Source organism: Cetorhinus maximus, chromosome 2 (assembly GCF_964194155.1).
Source record: "Cetorhinus maximus chromosome 2, sCetMax3.hap1.1, whole genome shotgun sequence".
Lineage (NCBI taxonomy): Eukaryota > Metazoa > Chordata > Chondrichthyes > Lamniformes > Cetorhinidae > Cetorhinus > Cetorhinus maximus.
This window is the reverse complement of record NC_135880.1, coordinates 134,892,237-134,912,144: the sequence shown is the minus strand read 5'-3', so window position 1 is coordinate 134,912,144 and position 19,908 is coordinate 134,892,237. Positions and strand designations below refer to the sequence as shown.

At 39.1% G+C, this 19,908-nt stretch overlaps 1 protein-coding gene across 1 annotated transcript in view; it reads left to right on the top strand.

Annotated features, from left to right (window-relative positions):
- LOC144697809 (E3 ubiquitin-protein ligase RNF38-like) overlaps positions 1 to 19,515 on the top strand; it is a 218,338-nt gene extending 198,823 nt beyond the window's left edge. Inside the window, 4 exon segments of the mRNA XM_078569797.1 lie at positions 3,012 to 3,096; positions 9,492 to 9,613; positions 11,541 to 11,640; positions 14,949 to 19,515. Coding sequence (XP_078425923.1) covers positions 3,012 to 3,096; positions 9,492 to 9,613; positions 11,541 to 11,640; positions 14,949 to 15,011 — 370 coding nt within the window. The 3' untranslated portion in view covers positions 15,012 to 19,515.
- The last annotated feature ends 393 nt before the right edge of the window (positions 19,516 to 19,908 follow it).

Here is a 19,908-nt window from a genome sequence, read left to right as displayed (position 1 = left end):
TGGAGGATTGTGGGGCTGAAGAAGTTGGGGAAATGGAGGTATGAGGCCATGGAGGGATTTAAAAATGAGGATAAAAATTTTGAAATCAAGATGTTGCTTAGCCGGATGCCAGCAAGCGCAGGAGTGATAGCCGTGGGCTAGGACACCAGAAGCAGAATTTTAAATAACTTCAAGTTTAGAGGGTACAAAATGGGAGGCCTGCCAGAGTACTTTGAAATAGTCACACTTGGAGGTAGCAAAGATATGAACATGGGTTTCAGCAGCAGGGAGCTAAGTCGGGGAAAGAGTTAGGCAAGAGGGGTGATGATAGGTGATTTAAATGATGGTGTAGATTTGTGATTGAAGCTCCTCTCAGAGGTCAACTACGACACCAAGCACTAAGGTTGCCAACAGTCTGGTTCAGCTTTGGATAGTTACCAGGGAGAATGGAGTTGGTGGCTGAGGAGTGGAGTTTGTGTGTAGACCAAAGAAATTGACTTCAGTTTTCCCAATATTTAGTTGGAGGAATTTTCTACTCATCCAGTACTGGATGTCAGACAAGCATTTTGACAATTTAGATACAGTGGAGGAGTCAAGAGAGTTGGTGGTGAGGTAGAGCTGAGTATGGAAACTGACACTGTGATTTTGGACGATGTCGCTGAGGCACAGAATGTAGATGAGAAGGGGGCCAAGAATAGATCCTTGAGGAACACCAAAGATTTGCAGTGCAGGAGGGGGAAGAGAAGCCAGCACAAAGAAAGGAGTGAATAAATTGCTGATGTTTATGCCACAAGTTTGAATATCATAAGCAGACAATGTGCAATAATTCTTAGTGGAAATGTAAGATTCGTCTGAATGCAAACAAACAAAAATGATGGACAGATAGACCCGCTGGTCCACACAGTCATAGTGCCTTTAGCATCTTGATCCCTAATCCTTTGTAATCTCCTCGGAGAGACGAAAAAATCCTATAAAATCCTAAAGCTGGTCTAGGGAGAACAAAATCTGGAAAATTCCTCTCCAACTCCCTAAGGCCATCATAAACAAGTCCATGAAACAATATTGGTCATGATTTATATTAGGTAATATTTTGCCTACATTTTGTACACTTTGATCTCTATCCTAGCCAGGAACTGATCAGGCTTTTTGAAGGCATACAGCAAATCTGCAGACCCAGCAACTTGTTCCATAAGTCTATAGAAGAATCACCTGACTAATCCTAACCTTGCATAACTATGAATGACCCCTGGTCCTCTGTATCTTGTTTAAATGAAATTGTCTATTTATATGAATGTAGCCTTTCAATATTTTAAACACCTCAATCAAATTTCCCTGCTCTCAATGCTTCTTTAAAGTATACAGACCCAGCTCTTTAAGTTTATTATGGTGAATGAGAAGTTTTAAAATGGGAATCATTCTTGTGGCCCATCCCTAAACTTATTCCTGAAGCATCAATTTTACCAACCATGCAGACTAAAACGGGACACTGTATCCTAAGTCAGGCCAAAGTGCCTCTAAAGCACTCGAGAACAAAAGAAATATTGGAATTCTGTGATGAGTAGGACTAGTGAAGGTAAGTCTGTCATCTAAATCCTAAAATATAGTCAGAAATGTCTCCATGAAATATAATTTGAAATTATAATTGCAAAAAGATCAGCAACAAAGCAATCCAAAAAGCATCCACAGCTTTGATCTCAGGAACTGGGTTTGAATCCAGACGAGACAGATGGAATACAAGTAGTGCTCTCTCTCCTGGCTCGTACACCTTTACCACAGTTCTTGTGGTTGCACAAAGCAGAACTAAACCTTCTTTCTTATATTATAAAAGTCAGAATTATTTACAATTTTAGATTATATTCGTTTCTTTTGGTGAATTTTGTGAATCTCTATATGAATATTGTGAGTACTGGAAATGGAACTTTTACCACTTTGGCACAGACTGTCAAACTCTGGTTAAGGTCAAGTATTGTAAATATTTAAAGCAGAGCAAAACTCCTTCTACTCTTTCTCAACAGTGTATCTTAACTCTCAGTTCAAAAGAACACTGCTGCATTGCTGTAACAATCTATTTCCCACACCAGTCATCCTTGTGGCTTTTGTGGTTCTGATTACCATGTGGTACCATAATTCTGTGCCCACAGTCATGTGTTCACTGTGAACGGGTGCATTTTGTTTTCTGCTTCTGGGCAAAGCCACATTTATTATCCAACCTCAGTTGTGAAGGTGGCGATGGTGAATGTTCAGCAGTTGTTTGTACAGTTGTACCAAGCTGTCTTGGAAGATATTGAGAGTTAACTGTGTATGGAGGACTAAAGCTACGTGTGGACCAGGTTTACTTGTCTGATGAAAATTAGCAAACCACAATGATAGCAGTCTACAAATGACCAAATCTATGGTCCACGTATCAATATGTGTTATGTGTACAACCACTTGCCTTCTATACGATGCGATCTCAGGCCAGTTATGAATCTATCCAGCTCCGTCTAGAAAACATGCAGAGATGCAGCACACTGCACTAGCCGACATTGTATTTCAGAGGCTCACTATTTTCTGGGAAAAGTAAAATCGCCTAACTTCTAGTCTTTTCCTACTCTTGCATAGTTTAACCTTGTGCCCCTGATTTTCCCCAATAAGTTTAATCAAGCTGAACTAATCTAAAGATTTGAACTCTCGATCTTCTGGATCGCTATTCCAATAGCGTAATGCTACTCTACCCAGTGTGGGTTGAGACCAATTGAACTTACTGCATATCTTAACCTTAAAGCCAACATTTATTATTTTGGTCTGGGCTGGATACAATCCACATATGTCAAATAAAGATTTGTGTGCTTAATGCATTGAGCCACCAAGTCCTTTTTGTGGTAAAGTTAAAAATGTTTCAGTAGATTATTCACGGCGCACATATTCTGACATTGAATGTTATAAGCATAAATGTTATAAAACCTGCAATTGTTTTTGTAACCTGCATAGATATAAAAGGGAACCTTTATAAAAACCATTTTAAACTAACGGCCTGATATTTTTCTGTGCAGATCAATGCTTCCAGTACCACCTACTGTGGGACCAGCTTTTAGTTTGGAATTGGATGTTGAGGATGGTGAAGTGGAAAATTATGAGGTTAGTATAATATGTGAATGCTGAAACCAAGGAAATTTATGCAGGGAAAATGGTCATTTATGATTAAAACATAAGGAAAATTGCTCTTGAATACAACATCAAATGCAAAAAAGTTGGGGTTTGTTCTGAAACACAGGATAGCTACACTTTCACTGCAATTGAAATTGCAACAAAACCCAATGGCAGAGTAAATAGGGCAGTGGAGAGGATTTAAGTTAATAAGTTAGGGGATAGAGAAAGTCTAGGCAAGAGACTAGGGGGAGAATTCTCTCCCCGTCGGGGGAGTTGGGCGTGGGCGGGCGCGCAGCCGATTGCGGCAGCAATTGGCTGCACGCTGCCATTTTACATGGGCGGGCCAATTAAGGCCCGCCCGGCATGACACACACCCAGAAGCGGTGAGCGCCCCCTGTGCAGGCAGAGGAGTAGACTGAATCGGGGCCTGCGCTCTTTCACGCATGCTAAATGATTAGTTTGATTTTTTAAAATTTAAATAAAGGAGAAAAAAAAATTTTAAGACATGTCCCCTCCTGTGACAGTGTCACATGAACTGGGACATGTCTATAAATTTTATTTAAAATTTTTATTGAAGTTTAAAAACCTTCATGAAACCTCATCCCGCCCGTGGATGAGGTTTCATGATAAATGCAAAGGCTGCCTGGGCTCTTCACCTGCCCACCAACCTTAAGGTTGGACGGGCAGCTATGTTAATTATTTAAATTGATACTTAAATGGCCTTAATAGGCCTTTGACAGTTCGGCTGGCAGGCAGGCAGCCGCCCGCCAAACTGAAGATCTGAATGACGCACGCCCGATATCCCAGCGCATCATTTTATGCGTCAGCGAGCGGGGCCTGCCCCTGCACACCGACCTGAAGATCCTGGCCTGGATGTTGAGACCAGGATTAATAAGGCAGTTGGAATGGAAGTAGAAGGCTTAGGGAAAATAAGCAATGAGAAAACATTACCAGAGGCGAAAGGGAAATGGATGGTTTGATGTAGTAACAGATAAGCATATTTTTTTTAAAAAGCAAGGGAAAAGGGCATCAGTGATCTTAAAAAACAGAGTCAGGATTGAGTAATAAACAAGCGATGACAGAAAATCATTCAACACAAAATTGGAGAGTGAAATTGGAGATTGGAAGGGTAAAATAGATATAGTCTAGGTTTTGAAAGGAGTGTAGACTTGATAATGTTTTAATCAGAAATGTTAGAAGAAATATGGAGGGATAAAAGGTGAGTGGGCAGCAGTATTAGGGAAGAATTCCATGACAGCGCTGGAATGTAAGGACGCCCTAGGGGTTACATTAAGGCAGCATCCCTAATGGTAAGGTAAGATAGGGATATGGTGGAATTCTGTGTGTGTATTACTAGTCTTCAAACAGTGGAAATGAGAGGAGAAATCTGCAGACAGTTCAAAGACACTATCTGTAAGAACAACAGGTCAATGACATTGGAAGATTTTAACTATCCCAAGAAGCACTGGGGTAAAAATTAAAGCAGCTGGAAATGCATGTAGGTCTGCTTCCTAGATGAGTACATTTTTAGCCTAACCAGGAAAGAGGCATTGTTAAATTTTGGATATTGTAGCAGGTGGCAAAACATGGTCAGAGAGGTTGGTTTTAAGGTGAGGATGGAGAGGCAAAGGAGTTGTGGATGGAATTCCAGTGTATGGCACCTGGACAGCTGAAGTCGTGGCTGCCAATGGTGAGTCAAAGAGAATTGTGCAGCAGACTTTTGAATGGGCTGAAGTTTATGGAAGGTAGGTAGCTGGTGAGAAGAGCATTGGAATTATTCATTCTGAAGGTGTCAAAAGGATGGAAGAAGGTTTCAGCAGCAGGTGAGGTTAGACAGGAACAGATATGGACAGTATTAGAGGTGAAGCTAGAGAGTCTTTGTGATCAAGACAAAATAATGTTAGGACAGCCCCCTCACAGATAGAGTGCAGCGGTTGCAAATAATCTGGTTTAATCTTGAACAACCAGGAAAGGGGATATAATCAGTGACAAGGGCAAGAGATTGCAATGAGAGACCAAAGACAATGGATTCAACCTTCTTGATGTTTAACCAGAGGAAATTGTAGCTCATCCAAGACTGGATATCAGACAAGGTGTCTAATAAAACAGAGGCAGTGAAGGGGTCAGTTGTAGATGGCGGAGAGATAGTGCTGGGGGTTATCAGCAAACATGTGGAACCTGGCCCCATGTCTTAGAACAGTGTCACCATGGGGCAACATGTAGACGAGGAGAAGGATGAGGGCCAAATATAGATCCTTGGGAACTTCAGAGAAAATAGTGAGTGGAAGAGGAACCATTGTTGGAGAGGCTCTGACAATGATCAGCTAGGTCAAAGCTCAACCAAGCAAGGACAGTGAGCGGTTAAAGCAAAAGCTCGTGCATCTTTGAAAAGAAAGATGTTATATTTGAATCAAAGCAAGATATGATGCATGGGTAGTGTATTGGGCAGTGTGATAAGTTTTGGGTTACTCTAACCAACAAAGACATGATGGACAAAATGGCGGCCTCCTGTGATTCTACAACCAAAACCGAACTTTCTATTGCAGGAATGGCTGCTGTAAACATTTTCCCGGCAATAAGCTTTTGAATAGAGAGCAGACACAATGATGCAGTAAGCAACACAGAGTTCCCGTACCCACCTGGTCCTCGCCTCATTTATGCCTTGCTGAGGTGTAATTTCAGTGGCCCTAAGACAAGATGCCCACATCCTGACTGATTTGTCAATCAAGTAACATGGCCTGTGCATTGAAGACCCTCCACATGCCAGCCTCCATTTTTTAGTCAACAGGGCAGGACATATTCCTCCTTAATGGATTAGTTCAAAAATAACCATAACCTGTACATATTGAAGTTATAAGAAGAAAAATAATGTAATTCTGAAAGTTCAGAACAAATTTCTGTTTCAATGAAACAAAAACAAAAATTGCTGGAAAAACTCAGAAGGTCTGACAGCATCTGTGGAGAGAAAGGCAGAGTTAAAGTTTCGAGTCTGTATGGCTCTTCTTCAGAACTAGAGAAGTAAAAATGTGGTGAATTATATACTACTTAAGGGGAGTGGGACAGGTGAAACTGGATAGAAGGCCAACGTCCTCATTTTTCACCCCACCAGCCTCCGCATTCAAAGGATCATCCTCCACCGTTTCCGCCAACTCCAGCATGATGCCACCAAACACTTCTTCCCTTCACCCCACCCCACCCCTCCCTCCCCCCCGCCGTCGGCATTCCATAGGGACACCTCCGGGACACCCTGGTCCACTCCTCCATCAACCCCTACGCCTCAACCCCCTCCCACGGCACCTTCTCATGCAACTGCAGAAGGTGCAACATCTACCCCTTTACTTCCCCCCTCCTTGCTGTCCAAGGGCCCAAACACTCCTTTCAAGTGAAGCAGCGCTCCTCAATTTGGTCTACTGCATTCACCGCTCCCAATGCGGTCTCCTCTACATTGGAGAGACCAAACGCAGACTGGATGACCACCTTGCAGAACACCTTCGGTCTGTCTGCGAGCATGATCCAGACCTTCCTGTCGCTTGCCATTTCAACACACCACCCTGCTGTCATGCCCACCTGCCCATCCTTGGCCTGCTGCAATGTTCCAGTGAAGCACAACACAAACTGGAGGAACAGCACCTCATCTTCCGATTAGGCACTTTACAGCATTCCGGACTTAATATTGAGTTCAACCATTTCAGATAATGAACTTTCTCCTCCATCCTCACCCCTTTTTTCACATATTTTTTAATTTTTATATATATATTTTTTTCCCACCTTTTTCTGTAATTATCATTTTTAAAATTTATTTCCATTCGTTGTTTTATACCCACCTTTTAGCCTATTTTGATCTTTTCTCCCACATCGTCCCCCTCCCCCCACCCCACCCCCACTAGGGCCATCTTGCTCATTCTGCTTTCTATTCTTAATGTCACCATGAGCACTCCTTTAGCCAGTATCACCACCATCAACATCCCTTCGACCTTTTGTTTATGACATCTTTTGCAATCTCTCCTTTGCCTCCACCATCACTGGCCTTCTATCCAGCTTCACCTGGCCCACGCCGCTTAACAGTATATATTTCACCACATTTTTACTTCTCTTTAGTTCTGAGGAAGAGTCATACGGACTCGAAACGTTAACTGTCTTTCTCTCCACAGATGCAGTCAGATCTGCTGAGTTTTTTCAGCAATTTTTGTTTTTGTTTCAGCTTTCCAGCATCTGCAGTAATTTGCTTTTTCTATTGTAATGAACCCCTGGTCCAAACAATAAGCCTAATGAGAGAGGAAGTACTGGAAGGACTGACATCCTTGAAGGTGGATAAATAACTAGGGCTGGATGGATTATATCCCAGTTTGTTGAAGGAAGCCAGGGTGGAAATAGTGCATGCTCTGAGGATCGTTTTCCAATCCTCACTAGATATAGGCCAGGTACCAGAGGATTGGAGGTCTGCAATCGTTGTACCAATATTTAAAAAGGGTGCGAGGAATGGGTCACTCAGTCTGACTTCGGTGGTGGATAAATTATTGGAATCAATTCAGAGAGACAGGATAAACTGTCACTTAGAAAGGCATGGATTAATCATGGATAGTCAGTATGGTTTTGTTTGGGAAAGATTGTGCCATACTAACTGTAAAATAATGTTTTGAGGCAGTAACAAGGAGGATTGATGTGGGTAGTGCAGTCAGTGTTGTCTACATAGATTTTAATAAGGCATTTGGCAAGGTCCCAGATGGCAGACTGGTCAAAAAAGTGAGATCCCATGAGATACAGGAGAAGGTGGCGAGTTGGATCCAAAATTGGCTCAGCAACAGAAAACAAAGGCTAATGGTCGATGGATGTTTCTGAAAATGGAAAGTGGTTTCCAGTGGCGTTTCACAAGTCTCAGTGTTGGGGCCTTGCTGTTTGTTGTGTAAGTTAATGATTTGGACTTAAATATGGGAAGCATGATTGGGAAATTTGCAGATGACACAAAAATTGGTTATGTAGTTGATAGTGAAGAGGATAGCTGTTGTCTCCAGGATGATATCAATGGTTTGGCTGAGTGAGTGGAAAAGTGCAAATGGAATTCAATCCAGAAAAGTGTGAGGTAGTGCATTTGGAGAGGGCAAACAAAGCAAGGGAATACTCAATAAAGGAGAGGATATTGAGAGGATTTGAGGAAATGAGAGGCCTTGGGAGTGCATGTCCACAAGTCCCTAAAGGTGGCAGGACAGGTGGATAAGGTGGTAAAGAAAGCATATGGAATTGGCCGAGGTATTGAATACAAAAGCAGGAATGTAATGATGGAACTGTATAAAATGCTGGTTAGGCCACATCTGGAATTTTGTGTACAACTCTGATCGCCACATTACAGGAATGACATGATTGCTCTGGAGAGAGTACAGGGAAAATTTACAACAATGTTGCCAAGGCTAGAAAATTACAGCTATCAGGAAAGATTGGATAGGTTAGGGTTGTTTTCCTTAGAACAGAGGAGGCTGAGAGGTGACCTAATTGAGGTGTACAAAATTATGAAGGGCCTAGATAGGGTAGACAGGATAGATCTGATTTGCCTAGCTGAGGGGTCAGTTACCAGGGGGAATAGATTAAAGGTGATTGGTAGAAGGATTAGAGGGGACATGAGGAAAATTTTTTTTCACAAAAAATAGTAGTAGTGTGCATCTGGAATTCACTACCTAAATTGGTGGTTGAGGCTGAAACGCTCAACTCATTTAAAAGGTACCTGGATCTGCACCTGAAGTGCCATAACCTGTAAGGCTGCGGACCAGGTGCTGTAAAGTGGGACTAAAAATGAGCGGCTAGTTTCTTTATTTCTCTTTTTTTTTTGGTAGGCGCAGACACGGTGGGCTGAATGGCCTCTTTCTGCGCCGTAACTTTCCTCTGGTTCTATGGTCCAAACCTGTGCTAACAGTGTACAGTAAGTGACCCATATTCCACCCCTCAGTAATTTATATTCTCTAAAAGTTTCAAATGAGCTAGTAAACTTAGTGTTTAACTAGTAAACTAGTGTTGTGAAAATTAACTATATTTATAGGAATTATGGTTGGAAGTAACTTTTATTTAATGTGTGGTGGAAAGGATTATCAGTGTCTCACGTTTATTCTCTCAAATAAATGCAGAAGTGTACATTCATCAAACAGTAGATTACAAAGGTATAACATTCAATTACACTGATTTTATAATGGTCATGGATTTCTGTACATTCATGTGCCAAGTCATTTAATCTCTCACTTACCACAATACTGATGCTAGTCAAATAAATTTCAGTAGCTAGTTAAAACAATTCTTATCAGTAAAACATTCTTATATCATAATGTTGGTTGAGTGCTGAAAGCTAACAATAACTTAAATGTAATAAATTATTTTAAAAATGAATATTTTGAATATAGGCACTTCTTAACCTGGCAGAAAGACTGGGAGAAGCCAAACCACGAGGACTTACAAAAGCAGACATTGAACAACTTCCATCCTATAGGTTTAACCCTAACAACCACCAGTCAGAGCAGACTTTGTAAGTATATCTGATTATAATTTTACAGTAAGATTGGAATGCAACAAGGGTAATCATCTTTGATTTTAAAGTGATCAGATTTTTCATATTTTGTTGGTGATTGTGTCATACATACACTGATAACTCAAAAGCAGGAGAGATAACCAGCTGTCCTATATTTCATCATTTGATAATTGCATAAATTATTGCACCAAATGGGAATATATAGCGCTGAGCAATTCGAAAATAAACAGTTCTATTGGCATGGTCTATCTTTTGTTTTATACCATTGTGAATTTGCTGAACACAAGCTTTTCACCTGGTAAGATGGATATATTTTTAATACTGAATAAGTCATCGTATTAGAAGATAAAGTTTCTACATCTTCCATTTTCTGTTTTAACATACACAGTAATTCATTGTGTATGTTACTGAGCCCTTCTGCATTTTTTTAAAGAAACAAACCAAACGTACATTAATACATAAAATATAAACTTCAACTATTTACACATGTGGAAAGGAATGAAAATTTTATTTGATCGTTTTTCTAGGCACTGTGTCCATGTTACATAAAGATCAATGTCCTTCTTCGGAGTGTATCGGGTACCAGGAAATGTTTGCTTGGTTATTAATGACTTGATAATGTTTTACGTATAGGTCAAGATATGCTTGCAACATCTGATTATTAGTCAAGTGCATAGAAATAGGTAATTTCACATGGTCAAACCAAATCATTACTCACACAAACAGGTGGAACATTCAGTTACACATCGGAAGGTAAAACATGTACCAAGGAAAGAAGTGAGCCTAAAAAGGGGTAGTACCTTCCATAGATCATGAAACATTTGCCCCGCCATGGCTGTACCCACTACGTTTAGCCCTTCGACTCATAATAGGTCGGGTTAACTCATGCCTCCATGAACCAACTAGTTTTATTTATTTTCTCATCTGAGCACTATGATTAATCAAGAAACTCTATAAAGAAGAGATCTTATTGAATAAACAAAATTTTCATTACCTCCCTGATGTTTTTCATTTTTAAAATGTGGGTAGAACTGTGGCTTCTATATTTATGGGGAGGATGCATGGGAGGGCATAAATGGCTGGGGGTTGCAGAGATCCTAAAGAATTTAATAACAGGCTCTCCTTATAAAATTTTTTCTTCATTTCCCAACTGGCAGCTGGCTAAATTGGTAGACTGGCCAACTGTCACGGAGGATAAACAGCAGCAGGAGGTCACAGCCAGAGACCCTTGGGGACAGTCCCCGGCAATCCCGGGTTAAGGCCAGAGATCGGGGCTTGACGAGGGTTGGGGAGGGAAAGACAGGTAATTGGGAGAAGAGAAGATCAAGGCTTGGGGAGGGTGAAGAAAACAGAGGCACTCTGCAGGAGTAAGGCCAGAGGTCGGGCCTCCATGAATGGGCAGAGAGACAATCTGGAACAGGAATAAGGCCAGAGATCAGGACTGGTAGGGTGTAGGAGAAGAGAACTAATCCGGAGTGGGGGGAATGCTGGAGATCAGAGCTTGTGTAGGAGAGAAAGACAATTCTGAGAGAGTGAAGGTTTGTGATTGGGGAAAGGTGGAAGAGAGGCAATCAGGAGAAGAGGGAGATCAGGACTCTGTGCCGGTGTAACAAAGAGGCAGTCAATAGAAGGGATGGCCAGAGATTAGGGCTGGTGTGGAGGAATGAAAGGCAATTGGGAGGAAGAAATGCCAGAGGTTGGAGGGGAGTAAGCAGGCCGCAATCGGCAAAGGGGAAGCGAAACATTTCTGTGAGGGGAGCATTGCTGCTCCTCCTGATCCACGAGGAGTGCTATAAAAGGCAGCTTTGCCTCCCTTTTACTGGCCAAATATCTGCAGTTCACACTTGGTTGAAAATTCCACATCACTTGATAATCTGTTGTTGAAAACTCAATCAGCAATTATTTTTTTCTATATTTTATGCAGATGCGTGGTGTGCATGTGTGATTTTGAGTTAAGGCAATTACTTAGAGTCTTACCCTGCAACCATGAGTTTCATGCCAAGTGTGTCGACAAGTGGCTGAAGGTAAAATTAATTTATAATCATACACTTTAACCTGACACCCATCTCTCTCTCTCGCACTCTCACAATGTTTTCATAATTTCTTTTTAGCATTTATAGTGCAAAAAGGTCTGTGATAATATTTGCATAGCATTGATTCTCTTTGTTTACTACATCTTGTGCTAACAAAACTGTCAATGCTTTGCTTCTGATAGATTTATCTGAATTATTGTAAGTGCTGCAGCATTTGTGTCACATTTTGCCAAAAAAAAAACTGATTATCATTTCTGTAAAGCGAAGGCAACAGAAGTTTTCTTTTCTGATAAATAGAATTTACTTCTCACAGACAAATGTAAAGATTTTCAGGAACAAGGAGGACCATTAGGACTAAAAATCATTTTTAAATAGTCTCCATTGGCTGATTGTGATATTTGACTTATTAGGCTGGATTTTACCGTCGGCGAGCAGAGGTGGGGCCCGCTCACCGATGTGTAAAATAACGCACGGTGACGTTGGGCCGAACTCCTGACGTCACCCCGCCCCATTTAAATTTTCAGTAAGGCAGGGGCGCAACAAAATCAGCTGTGCGACCGCCGACCTGTCAATGGCCAATTGAGGCTATTGACAGAGTCAATTAAAGTAATTAGTGGACCTGCCCGTCCAACCTTAAGGCTGGCGGGCAGGCCAGGAGCCCCAGCGGGAAGTAGAAAAAACATGAAATTTCATCCACAGGCGGGATGAGTTTTCATGTAGGGTTTTTTAAATTTTAATAACGTTTTTTTGGAAATTATGAACATGTCCCAACTCATGTAACATGTAAGGGAAGTTTTTTTTTCTATTTTTAATATTTTTTGAAAGTAGAGGCGATCTCCCTGAGGCAGCACTTAGTCTCAGGGAGATGAGTGCGCTCTTTCGTGCGCAGGCGCGAAAGAGTGCACTCTCGATTTTAGGCATTCCCCCGCCCACATAGGAAGCGCATAGCGCTTCCCTGCAGACGTCACGCTGGGTGGGCCTTAATTGGCCCGCCCACGTAAAATGGTGTCGCGCTTCCGATCGGGGGTGCCGATCGGAAGTGCGCCCGCCCATCAACTTACCCCCCCCCACCAATGGGGGGAAATTCAGCCCATTGTTTGTAGCAAAAAGACATCTTGAATTAGAGATAATTGCACCAATATTTCTGATTACACTGCTTGCTTTTTTTATTTAAACGGTATAATTTCACAAATACTGTGATTAAGAAGAAAATTACATTTATCTAGTCCCTTTCGCATCCTCAGGAGTTTCAATTGATGAATGAAAAACAAACTGGGTATTAATCAGCAGATGTTTTCAGTAAAGTATTAAAATAAACATTTGGTTGACGGTTAGACTTCAGCATTTTTAAACTTATTTCAGAACTAAAAATTACTTTGCAGATCTATACTTCTTTAAATAAAAAATGTTTTTCTGTACACTTTTCCAGTTTTATAAAGCCAACTATAGTTCACCCATCAGGGTGAATGGCTTCTACTCAAACTTCTATTTATTTTTCACTTTTTAGAATGAGGTGAAATGGTAACTTGTCTTTGTTACAAGTCGCGAGTCTGCATTGCATATTGTCTTGGGTAGTGCTGCTGGTCACGCCAACAAGTGATCTAAGCATCTTGCATTCAGGGGTGTGCCTGTATGGAATAATATCTAATCATGTAATGGTGTAACTCGGGAGGTTAAATTGTATTCCCTTGCGATCCAAGCTGCTTATCAGTGGGGTGAAATTTGTCTCAGGTGGTACTGCAGAAGTGGGCAATAGTTAAACAGCAGCCCATTTTACACACAGCAAGAAAAGAAAATTGTGGATAGTAAAATGAGTTGCCTGTGCACTATCAGCCAAGACAATTTTGCACACCCCCATATACATCTTTCACATTTGCCTTCATATATACTTCTCCAACCATTCCAAAGACAGACTGATAAACTGAAGTCAGATGAACCCAAATAGAAATCATTAAGTCTCTATTTTATATATAGCAAGTGAATAGACAGATTAATCATAATCAAAACTCACCTTGATCTATCTGATTATAGAACCAGTCTTTAAAAAAAAATCATACACCACACTATCAGCAGACCCACTCAATGCTTCCTAGACAACCTTCTCTTTCTGATGAGTTCTGGGCTTGAGTTGAGTCAGTACCTCCCTGTTAAGCCAGGCATCTGCCCCAAACCCTGGCTGACTGACTCTGTATCACTTTCTTGTCTGTCTTTGTGTGCCCAGCCTGCTAAAGATACAAGACTTCCTACAGATACATCTAACATGCAATGTCAAGCTAAAAGGACAGACAATGCAGCACTGAAACTTCACATGCTATTTTATTTCTCCATCATGTCAAATTGACATATCCAGCATTCCTGCTTGAAGATTTTGACAACATATCTAGAACTTGTACTAATTCTACTTCAGATACGCTGTGCATCTACTTCATGAAAAGCCTTGTGTGCAGAAGTTCAAACACAGAGATAACCATCTCATATAGAGCCAGGGGTTAATGAAGTAATTATAAGCTACAGTAGCTTTATGACTTGATATTGGTGCCCAGTGTAATTTTTGCATTTCTTTCTATGCATCATCAACTCTAAGACATCTATCCTTGTTGTACCTGTACATGTGACACCTAATATGTAATAAAAGTATCTCTGAAAAAGATAATGGAAAACAATTCCTTCCCCATTTATTTCCTTCTCCTGGTATATAATAGCTAGTTTTGGTGAAATTGGATTGTTGAAAATTTTTCGAAGTTCTTTTGTGATTTTTTTTTAACTGCACAAAGTATACAATTGTGTTCTATGTTACTGCACTATAAGAATTTGATAGTCAAGAACATAATGCCTTCAATAAAAAAAAATAACTGAAGTAATTAATCAATGCTCTGCAATCTGTTCCAGAATGTTTCAAATAAACTGGGATAAATGAAGCACCATAACTTTGGACAGTGCACTGCAAATATTTTGGGACATTCAGAAAAGCATTTATGTGTTGGGTTTATGATTTGTGCCTTTCATGTTTGTGAAAGAAAATGCCATAAATGCATAGTCAATAATCTAACTTGTTTATTACACATTATGCTCCAGATACACAGGCCATTTGGCATTGAAGTGTGAGTCATGCAGCATTAATACTGATATGTTTTGTATAAAGTAGTAATGTGGTTAAGATGAACCCATACAAGATGCTGGTGTTTGGGACCAAAAACCACAAGATTAGTTATGATTGTGTTTTTTTAGTATACTTTGATTTTAGTTTCTTCCAAATATGTAGACATATGAAACATAATTTTCTTTTTCTTTCCCCTCAGGCAAATCGTACATGTCCAATTTGTCGAGCTGATGCTTCAGAAGTTCACCGTGATTCAGAATGAAACCAGTCTAATAGCACAAATTGGGTGTCCTTTGTTGCATATAAATGAACTATCCATTGAACTTACCTATTGTGGCTTCCAGCCTTCCCTTTACATTAAGGGTCATAATGTGATGCAGTCATTTGACCTTCCTTTGCACTGTGTGATTTAATGACTTATAAAGCTTATATAGTCTTCACATTGAAACAATTATGGGATTGTTATACTAACAGTGTGATTGGAACTCCAAAGATTTTTTTTCAGCTTAATTTGTGTGCACTAACATTCCCTGGTTTTTGTGTGATCATTCCAGGTGTTGCTGCAGGATTACAGTGGATGTGATCTTTTAGCATGTGTGCTTTTTTTAATTTTTTTATATATATATATATATAAACTATATAATATATATAGATATATATATATAATAAAGGTAGTTAAACCGTTTTAGCAACCTACCTTATAGAGCCTTCAGGTACCGTGAGTGAGAGTGATTGTAAGCGTGCAAGTACTTTAGCCACATGTACTTTTTCAGACAAACTTAAGTACTGGCATGATGTGAGTTGTATGTGTGTAGTCTTAATTATGCTGAAATGTATAGCTGTGTTATTTATACAGTACTAGTACTGTACACTGGTTTCTTTCTTTTTGTTTGCAGTTGCACACTGTATGCTAAGGGTGCAGCAATTATGAATTTTTTTTCAGCCAGTTGCCCCTCAGTACTTTTTAATGGCAGATTAGAAAAATGTATATTTATAACACATCCACAATTAAATGAATAGGGGTGGAAGATTGTGCCGATTTGTAAAACAGTGTATTATTACCCAGAGAACCAAACCAGTGAGTGGCTGAAATACTTTGCTTAGCTGTCTTGTGGTGGACAGTGAATAGAGATCATATATAAGCAAAATGACAGAGGTTTGAAAGCTGGGTGTGCTATAAAAATATCATGGCTAAATATTACTGGCCAGTCTAACAATGTGGGTCCTCAGGTGTGCAACAAAGTCCTGTAAGCACCTTAAAATGTAACCTTAGCTGTTTAATTGCTTTGTTACCTTGAAAAGTTGAATTATCTGCTTTATCCTTTGTTCTTAATCTCCATGTCATGCACTGTTCTAACACGACATTCAACTCATTGTTGCTTTCTTTAAACAATCTGGTTTGAACACAGCGGCACAAGCAGGCATTCTACTCCAAATTTTAAACCAGTCTTCAACTCCACTTTTTCAATGGTAATATTTCTGATCAAATGTATATTTTCTCCATATAATTTTCAATTTTTTGGATCTTTCACTGTGTATTTTACAATGTTGATTTTCATTGGATTCAGTTATTATACTTATTTTTCCACATATATCTGCGAATTAACCCCAAAAAATTTAGTCACACTTATAAAAGGCCAAATCACAGAACTAAGCACACAACCTTCTGTTTTAAAGTTTGCGGGAAAACACTGAACAGTTATTCCTTTTCCCTGGGCAGTTATTAGAACAAAGACCAATTAATGGTAACAAGTACAATAATCAACAGTCTGAAGAGTTGTTCCTAGCATGTATTTGATTCAATTCTAAGCAAATTTTGTAAAGCAAATTACTTTTTTTATAGTAAAGTAGGGATTGATTGCTGAACATAAACATTTGGGAGGAAAATGGAGGTGATGCAGATTTGCATTAAAAAATTAAATTTCATATTTTTTTCTTCCTCCAAAATTGTAATTACTCAGTGGTCAACTTTGAATCTGTATTGATTATTCTCGTAGACTTTTAACATTTTGCTAGTAAAATTGAATCCAATATTTGATTGCAATCATTGCTTCAATCAGTTGGTTTGGAAACTGTCATTATAGGATATAACTTGTGACTTATTGTAATTATTTAATGGTCAAACCTACACCAGGTGATTTAATTGCTTTTGATTAGGCTTGTTGAGATGATTGTGAACCTAGTATTGCCGCAGACCAGACCTGGCCTATAACAGCTCGTTACTTAAACTGGGCACAGAACAGGAATAAATTTCTCACCATCCTACCTAGTTATTTTCCATTTTATAAGCATGGTCTAAAAAACCCTAAAACTGATGTTGATTTCTGGCCTTTCACCTCAGTGGTAGCAATAACTAAATACATACCGTGTCTGTGGAAATATGTTCTCTTCTCTACATTTTCATTATGGCGTAATAGTATTAGAATGTTAAATTTCTTGTTTTGAAGCATCCTATAAAATTGGAGTCATTAGAATTTCACAGAGATGTTGAAAAGCCAAACACCAGGAAAATTTAGCTTAGATTTGAGTTTTTCGTTTTCAATGTTCACCAAATGTTACCAACCAGTGTTAATTTTTCACACACTTGCTGCTGATCCTGAGTTGACGGCTGTTTATCACAAGGTTTTTCCAGTGTTTCTGAAAGACTCACACTGAGAGGTTTGCCTAAGACATTAAAAATGCAGAAATGGATGCCCATATCATCACTGTTTGGTTATATGTACATAGTGAGCATTTTTCATCATGACTTACTCATCAAGCCTGAATGCAATGTGTGCAGCTTCTTAAATGGAAACAAGATGCATGAAAAAGCATAGCTGAGGATTTTAAATATTGCACAAAGAGTTTGTAAATTGTAACTAGTGTGACCTGAATTTCAGAATGTTTAATATATTCTGGGCAAATTGTTCTTATTTAAATTATTTATGGAACATTTACTAATCATGAAAGAAATTGGAGATGCAAGTCTTTTAGAAATACTGGATTGTTACAATGTTTTCTACAATTTGTTAGCATAGTAATATGGACGCAATTCTGAATTTTAAAGTTATGGGACTTTGTTGAATTCATTTAAGAAAATTTATAGCATAGATAATGTTATATCTGTTCTTACAATATAGTTATGGGATACTGATTGAAAGAGCTTGTATGCTTCTTAAAAACTAAGTTGAAGTTAGTTGAACTTTCAGTTATCAGTGATATACCTCCATTTCTGTGACTGTTCCCTGTAGCACCAAATAAAAACAACTCGCACCTTCCCCATGACACCACGTTGCATTAGAATGACATTTCTAGTAACCATGCATCATAGAAGGCAGAATATACACAGGCATTGTATGACTTTTTTTTCACTGCAATACTACTAGCACCGAAAATGTTTCAAAGCAGCTGTAAATCAGTTCTTGTGCTTAATGTACTACAGCTATAATGTTGAGACTGAGATGCACACACAGTATTACCTGGATGTTAATATTTAGATTAAGTAGTGCTGCCTAATTTGGTAAATACACCATGGCTCTTATTCATGAGAAGGTTAATTATCATTGTGTCATTATAATTTAAGAACTCCAATTTGAAAGATAAAATTAAAGTGAGGCAAGATTGGAGTTCTTTTTTAAATTTTGTTTGGGGGAGGAATAGCTGTCATATAACTTAGTTGAATGATGTAAATTGGGGCCTGGTAGGAGGTACAGTGACAGTTAGGTCTGGTTATTGGCAAAGTTAATTGTTGCACTCTTAATGCTTAACCACTTCTGAAATGTTTCTTGTGTTGTTTGCATGGAGACTCTAGAGCAGATGTGTGCAGACCTTGCTTTCTGTGGTCAGTGTGTAATAAGCACATGTGCATGTGTATCAAAGCAGTCCGTACTGGCCGTGGCTGCTTCTGCCCTGCTGGGGCTGTTTGGGTAGAAATGGGGATTCATGCTGAGCTATTACTGCCATAAACTGTAATGTGCATTTATGTATTTAATCCCACAGTCTGTATGATGCAAGAGAAACAACAACATACAGTAAGATTTGTTGTGTCTTGGCCAACCCCACAAGTATTGAGTTTACAGATTGTGTCCCGCTTAACGTTTTGTGTTTTGCATGAGTTTTTGGTGGATAGTTTCAAACTTATGTTAATTGTAAACAAAAATCACTAAGACCTAGTGATACCCCAGGTTCTAGTCAATATTTTGAGAAGCCAAGAGTGTTAACACTAGACTGCTCAAGTTTGAAAATGCCATACTGATCCACTCTTTTAAAGTTTTGTTCTGAATACAGCATTGTTTGCTGCAATGTCTTAACACTGTCATATTGAATTCCAGAATGCTAGTATTTCAGCAGCAGTCTAAACTTTGAGGGGAAGCAAATTCTGAAGCACATACAATCTGGGTCATCTTTAGGTCTTAATGGATATTTTAGAGTGGGATTTTTCTTTGGTACATATACAGTTACCTCATTTTGCCACTTAATTGTATTTAAAAATTGTTAACGAATCAGAAAAAAAGCAAATTAATTCTGTTGGCATCATTTCTAAGCGTTTCATTAAATCATACGCGCATTGTATCATTTAACATGACAAGTAGTTTTCAATGTTGTATTATAAATCTATCTGTAACCAAATCATTTGAAGGCTTGATAAATTTTTAACAAAATTTGTACATTTTTTATGAAAGTTACTAGTAATGCTTTACTAAGTAGTGCAATGAATTTTTATTTTTAATCCCTGTGCCCAATTTTGGAGTTGAGAGGGTTGTTCATTAATAAATGTATGACGTATACTTGCTCAGTTGACTTGTAGTCTTGGCTGGTCAGAATGTTGACCTTATCATTCAACCAACATTTTCTATCTTTTATCCCACAAGTCTTTAGATTTTTCATGTTATTTTCTGTTTACAGAAGATATGAAAGCAATGGAAACTGATAAGGCCCAAAAGATAACAGTCCACTGCAGTCAAACAATTTAACTACACGTCAATATTGTTGATAGAAAACTGCAATTATAAAATAAAAATGTTGATATACAATGGCCACCAGCAATTGAGGAGAGACAGACAGATTGAGTTTTGAAATATAACTAGCTCTCTTCTCTGCATCCTTGCTGATGCTATCACTCCTCATTCTGCCAGTGATGATAAATCAACCCCTGTAAGCCAGGAGACTTGAACTGCTGA